Below are 18570 nucleotides of genomic sequence, written 5' to 3'. Positions count from 1 at the left end.
GAGAGAAACCTCTGTATTGTTGGCAGAGGAAGCAAGATGAAGAGCAGTGGGTCCTGAGCCAGCACTGACCAACACGCAGCTGAGGGGACAGTGTGCATGAGGCAGGTGAAGCAGGACTCCCCAGGTCATAGGGATGCTGGCTTGCTTTCCCTCTGCTCCTGACAGCCAGCAGGAAAGCAAGCTATTTCTGCTGCATTTGAGGATGAAAATTCATGCGTTTTTAGCTATGATGGTGTCTTGTGTTGTGATCTGGGGACACAGACACACAACCAGAGGCATTAATCTGCAATGCAGCCACACAGGCCGGTTGGCAAAGAGCAGCTCCAGCCAGCTCGAACCCCTGCAGTAACATCTCTTCATTTACAGAAACCCCCACGGCACCATCTCCTCTTCATTTACAGAGGGCACTCTTGTAATGAGAATCTCATGATAAACTGCTCTTCTTCACTGAAAAGCTCTCACAGCTTGACAGTGCAGTTGTCACCATGGAGATTTCACTCCAACAGCAAAGAATGAATTTGGTGCCGTTTAACTTGGGGAATGTGTAGCAGATACTTCCCAATGGCTTCAGCTAAGCCACCACCTGAGGAGAGAACTTGGATCAGAAGCTGAGAGAGGAAGTGCATATCCACTGATGATAAATTAAATTTTTTGTAGGTGACTGGCTCTCCAGAAATGGCATGTGTGTAATGACAGATAAATGTGAAAGGGTATGAATAAAAGCCTCAGAGCCTGAGCCAAAAGGAAGAGAAATAGACTTGCCTTAACCTTGAAGGAAATATTCAAATGTGAATGGTCTGTGAATTCCAGCTGAGGTATAATTCCCTTTCCTCAGAAAGAAGGGAGGGCCTGAGGTTCCTTGAGGAAAGGGAAGAAAAAAAGAGACTTGCTATCAAAATGCATTTAGAAAGAACAGGTATTTTTCCTTCCCCTTCTCCAAAAGGCCATATTGATATGCTTGGATTTCTCATTTCACAGAAATGACCTAAAAAGCAGTATGGAATGATTAATTTCTGATTTTCCTGAAGCTGTGAAATCCTTCTGTGTGAATAACAGTTGATTGTTTCACCGGTCTGTATTCTGAACAGAGTTCTACACAATAAGCAGTATGGTACAAAGCTGAACAAAGCACTGGGAAAGCTGATAGGAGATGCTGAGAGATAAATGGAGTAATACAGGAGGTCTCTTCTGATACTGCATTTCTGCTGGGATTAGGAAGTGATTTTCCCTCTCTGCTCTCTTGAGACCTGCAAGGGATGAAGAAAGACACAAGAGACTGGTGGTTGTTGAGTGTGGAGAAGGGAAAGCCCTGAGAAAACCTTATTTGCCTCTGAGCAAGCCTTGGAGAACATGAAGGGGGCCTGCACAAAGTCTGGGGACAAACTTTGTAGCAGGGCTGTTGCAATAGGACAAAAGGTTCTTTTTAAACTAAAAGCGGGTAGGTTTAAATTAGCTATTAGGAAGAAACTCTTTATTGTGAGGGTGGTGAGGCACTGGCACAGGTTGCCCAGAGAAGTTTTGGATGCCCCATCACCCCTGGAGATGTTAAAGACCAGTGGCAGGGCTCTAAGCAACCTGGTCTAGTGGAAGATGTCCCTGCTCAGGGGATAGGACTAGGGGAACTTCAAGATTCTGTGGAACTGAAACCATTTTGTGATTCTATTATTTATAAGCTCTCAGGAATATTCATAGCTGTCATGAGACTTGTTACTGACTCCCAGGGATAGATGTCAGTGAGATAAATTCAGTGTCTGAGATATTCCTCTGTGAAAGCAATAGATAAATAGTGGGTAAGTACTGCAAAGGTAGTGGTTAGTGGAAAATGGAGTTTGACTAAGGAGAAAAATGAAGGGAAAATACCAGTAAAGATCAAATTGAGTCTTAAGGGGGGCTTTCAGTTTTTTTTTTTTAGCTTGAAAAATCAGCCAGAGGCAAAATAAAAAAAAAAGAAAAATAGTAGTAGAGAAGTATAGTGAGCTCCTTTGACATGAATAACCGGAGAGACCTGCCTAAGAATTAAACATTGAGTCTGAGTGAGCCAAAAGTAGCAGGAAAATGAAAATTAGCTTTGTAATAAAACTCATAAAACTTGACACAAAATTGATGAGTCAGAGTCCTAAAATCATGAGTCATTTAAACAATGAGGTTTTTCCAAGGATGAAACATTTTTTTAGTGTCTTTTTTCACTATCAGAGAAGTGGTAATCAAACTCAATATGAGATTGTTTGAGATTCAGAAAGGCTACTTTAAAACAGATTTAAGACTTCCCATCTGGCTGATCATGGGCTGAAGTCTGGAAGGCAATTGTCACTGACTCTCTGCCTGCCCCCTCCTTTGGACTGTTCCTTCCTCACTAGCCTCAATTACCTCTCTGTCACCCTCTGTGTGTGCTCCTGGCTGGCAGCCCATGTCTCCATCTTCCTTAATACCTCATATTTTCCTTTTGCCGTGCTTCACCTCTCTTTGTCTTTTCATAAAACCCTCTACTTATCACTTGAATTTTCCTTATAGCCTTCTGCATCTCTTTTGCTTTAACCACCTCATTTCTTTGTCCTCACTTTTCTTTCCATCTCTCCAGCAGCCATGATGCCTGAGGACATGCCAGCTTGAGGTTTCCTCATTGCTCTTCCGAAACAGCTTTGAGCTTTAAGTCAAATTAAGTCGTTATTAAAATAAGACAAACACACAGAACACCCCCTCCTTCTTTTCTGTCCAAGAACCCAGCACAATGGAAATTGTTACAAACAAGTGAGATAGTAATCATGGTGGTTGTGGAGTAATGTGCTGGTGCTCTGAACTGTTCCTGAATGCAGTAGAAAATTTTGTTTTCTGAATATTATTTATTTAAAAATATCAGTGTTTCAGTATTAACTTGATGTGCGGTCAACTTTAAAAGAATAGAAAAGTATTCAATTTGCTGTGACTCATATACAAAAATAATTTAGTTCTGGGGGTTTTTTTGTGGATGTGTTTGAAAATGTGAATTTAAAAGGTCCCTGAATGCAGTCAGAATACAGCAGTTATAAAAGAGGATTGCATCTGTAGCCTTCATTTCATGCTTTTACTGAAAGGATTGATCCAGTCACTCTCTCCATCCCTCCCTCCCTCCTTGATTCCCTCCCTGTTCTTTCTCTCCGTCGCTTCCCTTTGCCTTTCCCTCTTTTCCCCTGTGTTCTCCTTTCCCTTTCTCTCTCCCTCTGCACCTCCTCCAAACCACTTCTGACTGCCCTTTCTTACTAGTGAGAGAATATGGCCAGGTATTGGCTCTATGAGCTGCTGTTCTTGGGCCTTGCGCACTCCACAGTGTGAACCACAATTTCTGATGTCTTTTGTGTATATGAGAAGGAGGCTCTCCATAACAAGGAGACCATCTACAAAGAGGTGAACTTTAACGTTTCAGGCCAGTCAAAGGAAAATTCCCCATAGCAGTTAGGAGATTTCTCTTTGGCTCCAAATGCTTGCCTGTTTAAATGAAGAAGGAAAAGTGAAGATAATTTTTCAAAATGCCTATGGTATGTAGTGTATATGGCGCAGAGCCAGTCCTGAGGTTGGGCTGGAAGACAAGTTTGCTGCTCTTGCTCCTTGCTCTCCTTCTGGGACAGCTCTGCTGATCTGCTTTGTGCTTCCCTGGCAGCTGTGGGTGCCTGGCCCATCCAGGTGTCCCCCCTGGTCCTTTCTGGAGACACAGCTGCTGTAGTGCTTTCACGAGAGGGTCAAAGCACAGTAGCAGCTACTGAGGTGCAAAATAATTTGGGGGTCGTCATAGGTAGACGCCTGTGCTTCCCACTGGAAGGGCATGTGCGTGTCTTGAGTTTTTTACTAGGGCAATGATGATTTGTGTAGAATCTAGGCTTCACTGTGTACAACTTACTGAGGGGACTTTAGGCTTGACAAAGTTTTCTGCCTCTGTTTTTTATGGTTGTTGCCAGGTCAGCCAGTTTTATTTTTCTGGCTTGCCTATAACCAAAGCCTATACTAGTGATCGATTTTCCTTTCTGATGCTTGTTGTCTTTCTCAGCACCAATGCAAGCACTCCCTGGCCCCTGCTAATGCTACTGTTATTTGTTAGTGTAAAAAACTGTATAAAGTGTAAGAGAGACACCATTAATGTTAAATAACATCTCTGTACCAGAAAGGTTTTTGTTAAAAAGAGTCACAGAGTATTTATACCATGTGTGTGGCAGACAGTGTTTTTTCTTTTTTGTTTTTATTTAAGGTATACATTTGGCTGCATTGACTTTGTTTTCCCCCCTGTGAAAAATAAAAATCTATTTGTGAAAAAGAATATGGATTCTGTGCCTTGAAAACAACAGAAAAGTCCAAGGGAGGCTTTTGTAATTTGCTGATGTAAAAACTGACTAATTTTAAAGTTGATCACATGCAACAGAGCACACTGACCTCTAAAATACTTGTATGGTCCAGCTTAGGTGAGAAAAATTCTTGATCTTCTAAACTCTGACTTTTTAGGAACCATCTTCTCCAAAAGTGAAAATGGGTAATAAAAAGCAGGTCCTGTTGCTTGGCTGATGACTGGGTGTGAATACCAAGTGTTTGCAGATTTCTCTCCAAAAAAGCCTGAAAGGGGGTGCTGTGTATGTGTCAGATGCCTTTTAATTTAACTGCTGAGGAGTGTGAACTTGCAGAGAGGGCCAGGGATGCAGAGACAGAAGGGATAGAAAATGGTGAAGGACATCTCAGGGCTTCCAATAGCAGTATACAAAAGTAATGGAAGCCTTAAGAAAAGTTACTCTGGAAGAAGATGGATTGGAAAGGAAATTGTGATCTTGCTACAACCTTTCTAAGAGCTACTATTATAATTCCAAAATTATTAAAATTTCAGGAGGCAAGAAAAGCTGTAATTTTACATATAGAGTATGAAACTGAGGGCAAGGAGAAAAGAGGCAAGCATAAGAACACTTTAAATTATAAGTGTAAAGTTTAATAAAACACAAAGATATCTAAGCACAAATTATTTTTTGTGTGTTAATCCTATTTTCTTTCTTATTTGCATTTAAATTGCACTGATTGAACCTGAGATGCTTTAAAAATTGGCGTAGTTGAGCCTGGTTAAGTGTTGCTACCTGAATTTTAATGTCTTGTTTAGGCTTCAAAGAAACTCTCTTAACTGGGCAGAGCCAACCATTTTTGGGTTTTATTAAATCTATATTTTTTTTCTCTCAAATGTGAATTTAATTTGTATTTATGTTTGCTGTCAAAATAGCTCAACTTTGTGCCTAGAGTTGCTTATTGCTGATTTGATTCTAATACTCTGCTTGGTATAAAGACAAATGTTAAAGTTATCGCTCCCCAAAAGTGTGTCAAACTGGGGAAGCAAAAAGGAAATCACAGGATTTTTAATGTTATTCTGCAAATTAGTAGTTTTGTACATGCAGTGGGAGAGGTGGCAATTTCAGAGGAACTTGACTGAAGGGAAGAGCTGTTTGAAGTTTGGTGGGAGTATGGGGTGGGAAGATAGGCAGGATATGTCTTGTGGACAAAAAAGAAAGATGGGAAGCAAATGAGTTTATTTAAACGTTGCTGAGGCTGATACAGTAATAGAACATAAACTGAGTAGGAACATGGTCTAAAGCTCTGTCAAATATTTACATTTTTGATGTTGATGTTCAGGTAGTGTGTAGTGTAAAGATGACAGTGGTCATAGAAATAGGGTTGTGGTGGATCTGAATTTAAAAGAACATGCTTTGCTTAAGGAAAGGATAATTTAGGAAAAACCTTTGTTCTTCTTTTGGTATTTATTTCATCTAGTTGTTGTTCTCTCAGTTTCCTTTTTTTTTTTTTTTTAATTTACTTATGTTCTTCCTTTAAAATTGTTTTAATTATGAATAGTTGTCTACAAGCAAGTCACGACATGTAGCTCTATTGTTCCTCTTTATGTCATTCCTGCTATAGAGGCTCATAACTGTTGTGGATGTCAAAGCCTTCAGCCATGTTTCTGGGAATGATGACATGAATTTTATAACCCCTAGACACCAGTTTCTTGAGATTGGTGGGGGTACTTTTCATGCAAAAATCTGGCAAAATCTCATTAGGTAACTCTTTCACTTGTGTTTTTGTAGACTTTAAATGCTTTTTCTGAAGGGACTTGTTTATATGAGCTGGACTGTTCTCAACTGTTTTGTAAATTCTTTAGAGACTGTTGATGTGTTGCTTTGCTGACTGTAGAGTTGAAACTCTGTGAAATTAACCTGTTCAAACATCAGTGTGCTATTTCATTGCAAAACTCAATATAAAAATATTTAAGTAAGCCTACTCTTCTAGAATCTTGTGAATGTGAAGTGAGAACAGACTTTATTAAGTATTTTTGTTTTAGAGGTGGATAGACATCTAATTAGTTTTTAAAATTTTTCAGAGATGTATCAGTAAGTCCAAAGTCAGTTTTTGGTAAAAGTCACTGATTCTTTGTTTAATATGATTCCATATGATTGGAAAGATTGAATTTTTAAGCAGTGCCTTGTAAAATAACTAAAAGCTGTTGTAAGGAAATCATAGAATAGAATGATTTAGGTTGGAAGGGACTTAAAGCTCACCTAGTTCCAACATCCCTGCCACAAGCAGGGACATCTTCAAATAAATCAGGTTGCTCAGAGTTGCATCCAACTCTTGACTTAGAATGTTTCCAAGGATGGATCATCTACCACCTCTCTGGGCAACCTGTTCCAGTGTTTCACTCTCCTTATTGTAAAAAACTTCCTTATATCTGCCCTCTTTTAATTTAAAACCATTACCTCTTGTCCCGTTACAACAAGCCCTACTAAAAATTCCGTCCTCACTTTTCTTCCAAGCCCTCTTTAGATACTGAAAAACTGCAATAAAGTCTCTGAAATCTCCTGTAGGGACATAAAAGCACACCAGTGTAATCCTGACTGTTCATATATGGGGTAGAAAGAGAATATCCTTTTACTCAGTACTTGAAGACTTGTTCCCAGCTCATCTGACTTGCCCGTTCAGCTTGGTGCCTTCAAAGGGATCTTCCCGTTCACTCTGGCATAGGGGGAGATTTGTGAAGGAGGCTTAGTTCACCTATGGGAGTTTGATTCCCTGTCAGAGAGATTTTGCTGAAATACCTGCATTTCATTCTGCATACAAAGCTGCAACCTTGTTTCATTGCAGCCAAATGGAGATGTGAACTGAAAAGCAAATTAATTACCCACTAACTGCTGAATGGTACCTTGTGCGCAAACAGAAGGCGTTTACCTCATACCATAGATGCATCATGTAATAAATCTGACAGTTATGGCTTTTTGTCTTATCTTTCCCTGCAGTGTCCATAAAAGTGTTTCTCACTTGTAACAGATGGTCAGAGCACAGCTTTGAAATTTATCTGGAGATGAAGCCCTGTTGATTCCATTAAAAGTGAAGAATTTTCATGCAGATGGAGACAGAGGGATTTATTGTTACAATTCTGATGGTGAGGTATTTCATACAAAGCCTTCTTTTCCTTTTTCCTTGTAGGTGATGTGCCTTCAGGATTTTTTCGGCGATGATGACATTTTTATTGCATGTGGACCAGAAAAGTTCCGTTACCAAGATGATTTCTTGCTGGATGAAAGTGGTAAGATGTATTTTTTTAAATGCTTACATTGAGAGTAAAGGGCAGATTTCCATATCATGCTAATTAAACTAAAGTAGTATGACCTGGATTGAGTTCAGAAATAGAAGAAATATTTTATTTCAAAATACTGAAAATAAGAGAATTGAAAGCAACAATAAAGCTGTCTGCCTATTGCAGCATAAAACTTGATTCAGCCTGAATTTCACATATTGTATGAAAAGTCGTGTTTGGTGGAATTCCTTTTTTTTTGGTAACACCTTTCATGTTTTGACTTTGAATTTATTCTGTTTTTTTTAATCACAATTTCTTAGGCTCCCAGTATCTACCATTGAGATTTAGTTAATGATTCAGTTTAAGTTATGTGATAAAGAAAGACAAATGCAATTCTATGTGGAAGATAAATGTAATCAGCAAAGGCAGACAAAGTCATCTGAGAAAATTCAATGAGTTCTGTTTTTCAGAGGCTGACTAATACAGTAATGAAATCAATGTATGTAATTCTCTAAGGAAAATACATGTTTTGTTTTCAGATACCTTCATTGTTACAAAGAATATTCCTGACTTGGGAATCACAGTTGTAAGGAAAAAGAAGAAAAAACTAACTATAGGCTTTGTGCATTTAAACAAACAAAGAAAGCTGTCAACAACATTGAATTTATTTTTGTGCATAACAAGACACAGTGAAAGTTTTATTGCTCCTACACTCTTTCTCCCTCCATGATATCTTTGTAATCCATTGGTATCAAAATCTCTAATATTTTTTTAAACTGTCGAAGGTCTGAAAGAACACTTGGCTGAAGAATCAGTCACAGAAGATTTTGTTACAGCAATAACCACTTCACAGTCATTATGTGTGTATCTGTTTAGCTTCACCACTTCATCATGGTTTTTGATGCAGTTATTCTCTCACAGTTCAAGATGGTGTAATTGTATTTTTCTGACTAACCTGTGAAGCTGGAGGGCCTCTTGGTTTTCCCAGATCCAGACAAATGCTCCGTTAGCCTGTGTAGGAGCAGAAGGCAGCAACTTGCGCAGACCTGGCTCTGTGAGTTGAAGGATGACTCTGAAAAAGGAGGTGTCTCCTGGGCACAGCAATGACCTTTTGTGTCAGGCACAGACAGAAGCAAGAACACCCTGTGCATTCCTCTAGAGGACCTCATATGGAAATAAAAATCGAAGTAGAGCACCAGATCTGCACTTTGCAGTAATGAAATTGCTGTAGTTGACTCTAAGGCAAAAGGTACCAATGGTGAAAAAGTGGCTTTAGCCATTTTTGGAATGGGAATTAGAAAGGTGAGGGGGCATTTGACCAGCAAAGGAGTTTCTCTGGTGGCTTTGTGCTCAGAATGGATGTCCTTGCCTTTAAGGAGAGGATAGTTGGCTGTGTAGTCTGGATTCACTTGTTTCTCTCATCTGAAGGATGACACTGGTGGCTGCACAGTGTCTCCTCACAGTGAACCGTGTGGCAGTTTTTCCAGCAAAGACTCAAGAAATGCTGACAACAGATTTGTCGAAATCCCTTTTGGAAGTGTGTAGTTGGTTTTTGGAGGTCTAGTGCCAAAGTACAGACATTGCCTGACTCTGCTTAGTCTTTGTTCGTCTGATATATCAACATTTCTTTGAGTAAGCAGTATCTTTGTCTAAAACTTTGGTGCTTAAAACCATTTTTTACTGATCTTAAGAAAAGAGAAATCCTAAAAATCTATGCTGAAAACACAACTTTAGCTATTTGTTGTAGTGTTTGCTTTTCTACCGGCTAAAGATTCAGTGAACATTGACTGTTCTTTTACTGCAGGAATGAAGAAAGAGGAGAAAATCAGACTGTATCTCTAATTTCTTTGAGAAGCGTACACCAACTTTGCTCTCTCTTTTTCAGGAGGTTTGATATCAGAGAACTTGTTTAGGTTGCTTGCCAGTAATAGCTGATGTACCAACTGATATGCATCTAGTCAGCCTTCTCTGAGCAGGAGCAAGAGTTGGAGAGAAAATAATGTTTCTTATAAGGAGCTTTTAACTTGTTTTGCTTGGCAAACAAAGTTTGTGTGATCACGATGCCATGTCTGTGCATTCCTCATAGCTAATCTAAGAACATTACAAGTATTAGGAAGTGCTGTCCAACTGTGCAGGGCTTGTAAAGCCTGTCTCTGCTTCCCTGAAAAGCATCTTGAAGCAACGCTGCTGGCTTGTCACTACATCTCTCCAGTATCTTCCAGGTTCAGCCAGGTGATAACAGTGAAGATGTTGCAGCAGGAGGAGTAAAGAAAAGCAAAATTTGGAGGCAGGAAAGAAAAGTAGAGAGAAGAAATTTATAAATAATCAGGGTTCTGGGGTTTTGGGAATTACTTCTCAGGGAGGAAGAGGAAGGCCATTGTTTTGTGGTCTGGGTTCAGAACTCCTGGCAAGCAGGAGGCAAAATTGGGGGTTGGGAAACCAGTCACCTGTACTGGGATCCATTGTAGCTAACATGAGGTAGCTGCACGTAGGTAGTTGCCTGGGACTGAGCCATTCCCAGCAGATTTCTTTCCCAGTGAAAAAAAGCCCTTAGACTTACTGACAAAGTAGATGGTAGATGTTTGGTTGACTCAGTTGAAAGTGGATGTTTTGAACAGTTCATATGACGTATGCTCCAGAAATGTCTGGTTTGCTTCTCTAAAGGCATCTATATGCCTAATGTAGCTCTTCTTGTCTATAGTTTGTGTTTTAAAGTTGCTTAAAAAGCTTTTAGGATGAGATTAATTCCACCCTATCAGAAAGGAAAAATTTAAAATCTCATCAGTTTGCATTATTTGTAGTCATCTTTGTTTCTTCTGCTCCTGTGGCTTGCTCTTGCCTTTGGATAGCACTTCTATTCTAAAAGCCACAGAATCAGAAATTTAGAAAAACCAGTCTAGAAGTCAGTTAATTGATCTCCTCATCTGAGTTTGAGATTAACATTCCACATTTATTTTCTGGCATACTTGGCTAACAAGTCCCTCTAAAGCCTGTGATGAGGAAGAAGCTGTATCTTCCCAAGACATTCTGTGCCAGTGGTAAACTCTTCTTACTGTTTTTCAGCTATCTTCCCCAGATTCCCTTGCTATAAATGAAATTCATTACTACATGTCTTATCTGCTTGGACCATGGGAAACAGATGATTCCTTTTTCTTTGAAAAAATCCATGGGCTCATCAATTTTCTTTTCTTTAGGCTGAATAATTAGGTCAGCTTTGCTTTGACTCCAGGCTCAAACCTGCCCTTGAATGAGGCTATGTGTTCCTTCTTCATGTCATCTCCCTTCTCTGCTTTATGTCTTTCAGGAAAAGGCATTGCATATCCCCTTGGCAATCAGCTAAGAAAAGTCAGTTAATTAGGGATCCATCAAAGAGGAAGAAAAACAAGCAGTCCTCACTATACATTGTAGTTTCTTCCCTGCCTGGATGTACAGATGGTTTTCATGCTAAACATGCTGTTTATTGCATGAAATTCAGAAACAATAGGCACCATCATAATTCCTAGCAATCATCTCCATATCTGACATGATCAATAGATATGATAGCCACACACACTTTCATCATGAGAGCTGCTGATGGGACATAAGAATGTATGTGGGTAAAACTAAGAAGTAAATGCTCCTTGTTTGTCAAGTGTCAGTGGTGATGCTATTTGCATAAAAAGTTTTATGGGGTATGTAAGCACAAAAGCATTACATGAATGAAGCACACATTGCAGCAGCTTGCAAGAAGAAAGAATTCCTCAGCGTAGAGTATAGCAGTGACTGCTTCAGGCATTGTGAGCTTGCAGTTTTGGAAAGTCTCCCAGAAATCCCAGGTTTTCTTTAACTCATGGTTGTTCAGTTTTCAAAGAAGAGGTCAGGGGATGCCTTTCAATAGCCCTTAGCTGTGTGTTGGCAAAGATTAAGGTTTAAGGGCCACTCTCACAAAAATATTTGCAATCAGCTATTATTTAGGCACCTAAATAGGATTTTGCAATGTGAGTAATTCATGAGATTTGCCCTAATTCAGAACATCTCCTCTGCTTATATAGTTATTTCTTTCTCAGCACTGTAAAATAAGAGAGCTTTGAGGCTGGCAGTGTCTGACTTTTTTTTTTTTATTAAATTATTTTTTTATGTTCTGTTAATGCTTTCTGAGTTCTTTGGAACCTTGAGAGTTGCACACAAAAGGTGTGGCAGACTTCATCATGTACTGAGGTGCATCATGTACAAAAGCTGCAATCTCAGCTGGCCAAAGCCAATGTCTGTGCCTCCAAGCAGAGTGTAACCAATACAGAATGTCTGGATGTGAAAACAAGTGCAGATTGCTTGTCAAAAGCACATATTACTGTTATGGAAACAATGAGGAGAATGACCCCGTTTTAGGGAGAAATTAGGACTGGAACTTTGAAACCTAATTTCACTTAGACTTTGCTGGCCTGTGCTAGTCCTCAGCTCAGCATCTCTGGGCCAGCAGCGTTACTGCTTCAGCTTGCCAGCAGCAGACAACTTGCCAGGAAAATCTGAGTCCTGTGGTGTCCGCACGCACGTGCGTGTGCGCATGGAGGCGTGCACCCGCATCTGATCCAGGAACTGCAGTTAAGGTCAGGGGTATCATGTTTATCCCTGTTAATAGCTGTCATGTCTCTGCAACCTTCATTAATCTGTCCTTCCTAAAAGAGGCAGGAAAGGGAAATCAGTTATAGTCCTCATCTACCCTGATTTATAGGACAGAGACTGATGTGTTAAGCAGCTTTTGGCTGGATTAGGAGTGGAGAGCATGCTGGCTGACTTACTCTGCCCTCATCAAAAACTCGTGCTTTGGCAATTGCAAAGTAATGGTGGGTTCTGGGGACTTTGAGATACAACTTTGCTTTCAACAGAGGCGTAAATATAAAGTGTTCCACTGCAGTGTGATATTTTCAAATGTCAACAACTGCTGGGCCTTGGAAACAGATATTCTGTGTGTGAGAAAGAAACAAAGGCAAGAGAGGCCAGACTCTGGCTGGATCTACCACTTAGACTGATGGTTCAGAAAGGCAAGAAGGAAAGAAGTTGTTTTTCCAATGGCTTTGCATCCAATGCCCCCTTTATCTTCCTACTACAGGACCTCCATTTTCATCTCCACCCTCTTTAGTGCAGTTGCACGGTATCCTCAGCTCCCTCCCATTTGGCACATCAGTACTTGTCCTCATTCCCTTCCTCACAATAAGTACATTAACAGGGTCTCTCTTTTATCCAGTAGAGGGACGTTCCACAACTTTTCCCAAAACTCAAACCTCTCACTGAGACCACCTGTGTCCAGCTGTGCTGGAAGTACCTCCCTCCCTAGACACGTGCTTCCAGCTCGGCCCTGGCTGCCTGGAAGTACTTGGCCGTATGGCAGCGTGTGAGTGACTCACTTGTTTCTGTTGTGTTAAACTCTTAAAAGGAGGATGCTGATCTTCAGTGAAATCCTCAGAACAGGCTGTTAGCGTGATCGTCAGGTGGCTGTTAATATAATATCATGTGGCGTTCATTAAATAAAATCTGTAGTAGCACTTGAGTCAAATGAGCTGCTCACATGAAAAATGCATTTAAAGAGCTTCAGGTTTATTCTATGCAGCATTTCTCTTTTAATACATGCCTTTTTTATAGTTATGTTCTCAATTGCAAAAGCACATTTATTTATTTGTTGTCTGCAAATTTGCTTTCAGTATTCTCCACTGTGTTTTACAGATGCATTAACTTGAGACATTGCTTCTCACCTTTCTGCCTAAGCATCTCTAGCAGAGAAAGCTTGGCCACTTAAACCATAAAATCTTTGCTTCCCCCCCTCCCCCCACAGCTGGCAGATATATAGACACGAATAAGGGATGTTAGACCTTTCAAGAAGATAACATATGTGCTTTCCAGTCCAGATTTACCCTGAAATGCATGCTCCTGTCCCCAACTCCTTGCCATGCATGCATGTATATTTGCATAGTTATCACATTTCATCCATGTTGCAGAGAAGGAGTTGCCTGTATGAATAGCCAGGAAAATTTGTGGTCACTTACAGCTTACAAAACAGCCATTGAAACTGGCCAAACAGTAAAACTGCAGTTAGTGCTAATTCATTCTGCTCATTGAACCAAATGTTCTTCAATATGTTTTTGCAGTATTTGCTTCCCCAGATGTCTGTTAAAAATAGCATGAATGAAATGCTATCCAATAAACTAGAACTGGTGGAAATTCCCATTTCATTTGCATAATGAGGTTTGAGTGTGCAAATTCCCTCAACCTTTTTCAGCAGTAAAGCTCATTTTGGATATAAAAGCGCTAAAAATTTTGCACCCAGAAATATCAAGGATATCCTCAATAACATTTACATAGTAATAAATTGTATTTATGTTGGGAATTTATAAAAGTTCAGCTTATTAAAAAAAAAGAGAAATTGTTATTAAGCATCATCAATATCATTATCTAATGTACAAGGGAATTTAATCATAACTGCTAGTGTTATTAAATAGTAAATAAGAGAGTAGAGTGGATATTTATTGGTTTTCTATAGCTTGGTATTTTTGCTCTTTCATTTTGATTCTTTCTTGTAACTTCTTGAGTATTTAGATTATTCAGGTGGTCCAGGAGAACATGTTTCTTGCAGAACATGTTGAGCTATTTTCCCAAACTGTGAACATCTCAGTTGTATACCCAAATGCAGAAAGTGCAATTCCAATATTTATGACTACTTTTTAAAACAAATTTTCAGTTCTGGGGAAATAATAAAACCAGAAATTTGATACACACAACAGGATAGATCTTGGGATTCAGGCTCTTACTTTGACTGTCTCTTATCTGTTCTTTTGCCATGGAAGTTGCTTCATTTTGCAGCCTTTGATGATATTCCAGTTTGTATAATATTCCAAATGCGAGATCACAAGTTTAGTTTGGAGCTTGTGTGTTCAGTCTGATCCTCAGAAGATGGTAGCTTCCAAAATAGCAGCTTACTTTCAGTTCTTTTTAGGAGACGTTCTTCATTTCACTTTTCCAGTTCTAGTGATGATGGAAGTAGAAGATATTAGCTGTATGTTATAACCTCCTCCACCAAGTTTGTTGAGTAGACTGGTGAAGAGCATAGAGAAGTTTCACATCAGAGATGTTTAGAAATTACCTTTTCTGTATGTTTATCTTTGTGCTTTTCTTGTCTCGTTAATTGGCCAGGTAGAATGGAGCATACAGTGTTGGTAATCTTGGCCACTACTTTTCACAGTTTGAAGATACTTTAAAATGCTGGAAACTATTAGAATCTGATCAATTTCTGAAATGGTGTTCTGTTGGCCGGAGATCCTTTGGTGAGCAGCATAGTCCCATTACAAATTTGCATGACACAGCTTTGACATGAATAGTTCTTGTGTCATCAGTGCTTCCTCATTCTCAGTCTGAGAACCGGAACAAAATGTGCAACTGCTAAAGTGCATTAGGATTTGCCCTGGAGACCTGCCTGTTTGTTGGGTGGATGGTTGTACCAGAGATTTTGTATGGAGATTAGACTCACCAGCAGTAAAATTGGACTGACTTGCTAAATTGATCACTGTAATTTTATACTTTTCATTATAGATACAGGCCCTATACCTGGAGTTTTGTCATGTCTTGACAAAGTATGTGCACAATTTTTTTTAGTGCCAGAGCTGTCCAGTTACTTTTATACTGGCAAAATACATTGAAAAGAGCATAATCATTCAAAATCCAGAGTTATTTAGCTTTTAGAAAACAAAAAAGTTCTGAAGGCATATGAGGAAAATGTCTTCATGCTTAATACTCATTAAAACCTTTCTTTTAAAGTGTTATCAAACATGGACTTCAGCACAGCAGCTGAGAGAGAATCAAACACAACCTGGAAAATATTTAAAAGTGATGAAAGTGGAATAAACCAATGATAGATATTTTATAGTCATACCTATTCATTGAGATGGTGTGTATACAGACACAAATGTATCAGGTATGAAGGCCAGTAGAAGACTTCTGAATGATGGCTGTGTTGGTCTGTGCTGCAAAACTGGTGGCTCACAGTGTGTGCTGCAAGAGTGCTTTGGTGCTGTTATGTACAAAATGTAACCTGCAGAGATTTTCCATGGAAAACCTCAAAAGTCTTACCTGACAGCTCAGGTTGCTTCTGTAAACACTCACCTTCGAAGAAACTTTTTTCTGAGCATAGCTCCCTGCAGGAGAACTGGATGCTAATAATATGCATAAAGCAGTATAAGGCTGAGTAATCTTTAGGAAGTCTCATGTTGCCATGGAATTGAACACTCGTAGGTGGTAGGTCATGGAGCTCTGATTTGGCTTCTTTTATTCTTCAGTCAGAGCTTTTGGAAATTTTGTTCTAGAGGAATTGTAACCCTGGTTTTGTTTTGTTTTTCTTTTTGAAAGAAAATCTTCTAGGGACTCTAAAATTTATTAAGGCAAGAAGGGGGGTAACATGAAATTTCATTCTTTTAAATGAAGGATCTCATCCAAGGAAAGGTTGTAAAAGATTGCTAATTTTTCCTAATGGAGTAGAGAGTAGTTAAAAGACAAAGAAATTTAAGTTGCTTAGTCTTTTCTATTACACTGGAACAAAAGAGAAAAATTTTTCCTCAGCTACTTGGAACTGTTAAGATTTTCTAGCAAGAAAAAGAAGGCAACTTAGAGAGTAAGGCAGTTTCTGATGAGGACACCGTGTTCAGGAAGAAAAAAATCCTGGAAGAGAACAAATTTGATGAAGCTTTATACAAATTATTTCTGTCTTAAACTGTACATGCTCTTTCTGTTTTGCAAGCACATATTAATGTTTGCAGAATAAGTGACTTCAGAAAATGGAATAGATTTATTTTTGCACAGTAGCTGCTGTATACTGCAGGGCTGTAAGATAGGTGATATTCTTTTCTGCTTAAAAGTATAAATTGGGAAGCTGTGGGAAATATACAACAGGGAGCCTAACTTTGGGATCAAGTAAATACTTGAAATCGACTTTGAAAATGGAGTTTTTAAATTAATACTTAAGCATTTAATAATAAGGACAAACCTGCATAAATAAAACAGGATACTTTTTGAAAATCACTTTAGGGAGGAGCTCTCTCTGGAGTTTCTGGTGGGAGTCTTCTGGGATCATAGCTCAGACTGCATGCAGAGAGATAGCTGTGATAGTTCTTAGCAGCAGGAGAAATTCTAGTGTATCATGAGGTACCTCAGACTTTCTAGATGCATATTACAGACAAAATACTGCTAGTGATAAGTGGGAACATTTATCCACCTAGATTTAGTGCTGTTAATAATAATGATATTATAAAAAAGCTCTCTTAAGAAGAGCATTAGATGTTGTAATCATATACTGATTTCATTTGTGTTGACCAGAAAATGAAACCAGTCCAATATTAAAGGTTTTATTATATTAAGAAGGAGAAATTTGAAAATTCAAAAGAATTAGTCAGTGTAGTTCATTAGACTTAAGAGTCCGGGGACTTGAATGTTGGAGGAGGTTTGGAATTTCAATCAAAAAGCAAGCCAAAAGCTGTCTTAGGTTTGCATCTGTCCAAAATACATTGGTAAGGGTCCAAAGTTCAACAGACAGAAAATGGAAAGCCTAAAAGGAATTGCTCAGTAAATATGTCGATACCAAACATGGAAATAGTCATGTAGTCACATTTGCAAAAATTATGCTGATTTTGAATAAAGGTTTTTAGCCAGATGTGGAGATTAAAAAAAACACAAAAACATAACAAACCATCGCAATCTGAGGTCATGATACAGTGTAATAATGACAGATCTACTATCTCAATTTCTTGGCTTCTATATTCAGCAAAAAATAAAATGCATCATGGGAGAAAAACCCCCTTCCTAATCAGAATCCTTGGAGAAATGCAAATGACTGTCCCAAAAAAGAATGCAGAAGTTGAGTCAGCTGCAAAGTGTATCATGTAGAAGTGAGACCTGTCACTATTGGGGGTAAAATGAGTTTGTATAGGCTATTAAGACAGCAACAGCATTTAGTGCTCTGGACCTTCCTGTGAAGGAAAACCCCTGATATAAATAAAGTTTTTCTATCTTTTTTTGTTAATCTGACTGTCTGTATTGAATAAAAATAGTCTCTCTGAGTTTTCAGAGAGGACATCAGCCTATGAATAAACTCCTGTGTAAACTTCAAAACACTCCTCTGACCAGTCTCTGAAATATGCTGTGTACACAGAATGAGGGATGGTTTCATGGGCTATTTCCGACCCAACATGCATTTTCAATCTGCAATTATTTAAACTTTCTCAGAAGAAAAAAACCCTGTCACTGGGACTTTACACACCTCAGTAAGTGTTGTGGTGTTAGCAGATGTTCTTAGTAAAGCCACATTTTCCAGATATCCCACTGTTAGCCTATTGCCAGGATGACTCAGCCTGTTTACTTTAGTTTTATCTAAATAATTATAGTAAAATGTAATTGCCTGAACCAGATAGCATTCAAGGAGAACCCATTAATATTAGAGGCAAAAGCTGCCCAGGGATTTTTAAATTAGAGACAGCTCTGGAGTCCTTGACATTTTTTAACTTGGGAGACTTAATTTCTGGGTTTTCTGTTGACAGGTAAAGCAATGTTGCGATAAGTCTGCTTGGTACTGTTGTGGAGGTTGAAGAAGCAAAAACGTGGGTGGTCTGAAAAACTCTGTGTGCCTGTAGATGGCAGGTGGGTTTTGTTGCCCACCTTGCAGCACAGCTCATGGTGTGAGGCATGATAGTCCAGGTGTGAATATTGGTTTAACAATGTCAGCAAATCACAGTGCTTTGCTTTGGTGAGAGTGCTGTCTTTAATTGTTTGGTGCCTAGGGGATTCATCTGTAAAAAGTAACTGTTGAGAAGATCCATACTGTAGTAAGCTGGAATCTCCAGTTTGGCCTTTTTTCCTGTACCCATTTGTAGATTCCTTAGGCTGTCATTAGTTTGATATTTCTCTGGTGTTGCAGTTCAATATTTTTTTTTATTATGCATGTGAAAATTTGATAAAAACATTCAAACCTGATAATATTTGACACTGTAAACATT

The 18570-nt window shown here is 39.0% G+C and overlaps 1 protein-coding gene across 3 annotated transcripts in view; it reads left to right on the top strand.

Annotated features, from left to right (window-relative positions):
- The window catches only part of DCLK1 (doublecortin like kinase 1), a 236306-nt gene that overhangs the window by 107398 nt on the left and 110338 nt on the right, over positions 1-18570 (top strand). For all 3 annotated transcript variants that reach the window (XM_054271730.1, XM_054271731.1, XM_054271733.1), the window contains exon 4: positions 7474-7573. In XM_054271730.1, coding sequence (XP_054127705.1) covers positions 7474-7573 — 100 coding nt within the window. The remainder of the gene's footprint in view (positions 1-7473; positions 7574-18570) is intronic.

The sequence above is a fragment of the Melozone crissalis genome, unplaced genomic scaffold, assembly GCF_028551555.1.
Source record: "Melozone crissalis strain CALT ecotype California unplaced genomic scaffold, PUWL_Pcris_2 ptg000013l_1, whole genome shotgun sequence".
Classification (NCBI taxonomy): domain Eukaryota; kingdom Metazoa; phylum Chordata; class Aves; order Passeriformes; family Passerellidae; genus Melozone; species Melozone crissalis.
The sequence above is the reverse complement of the archived record's forward strand: the minus strand, read 5'-3'. Positions and strand labels throughout refer to the sequence as shown.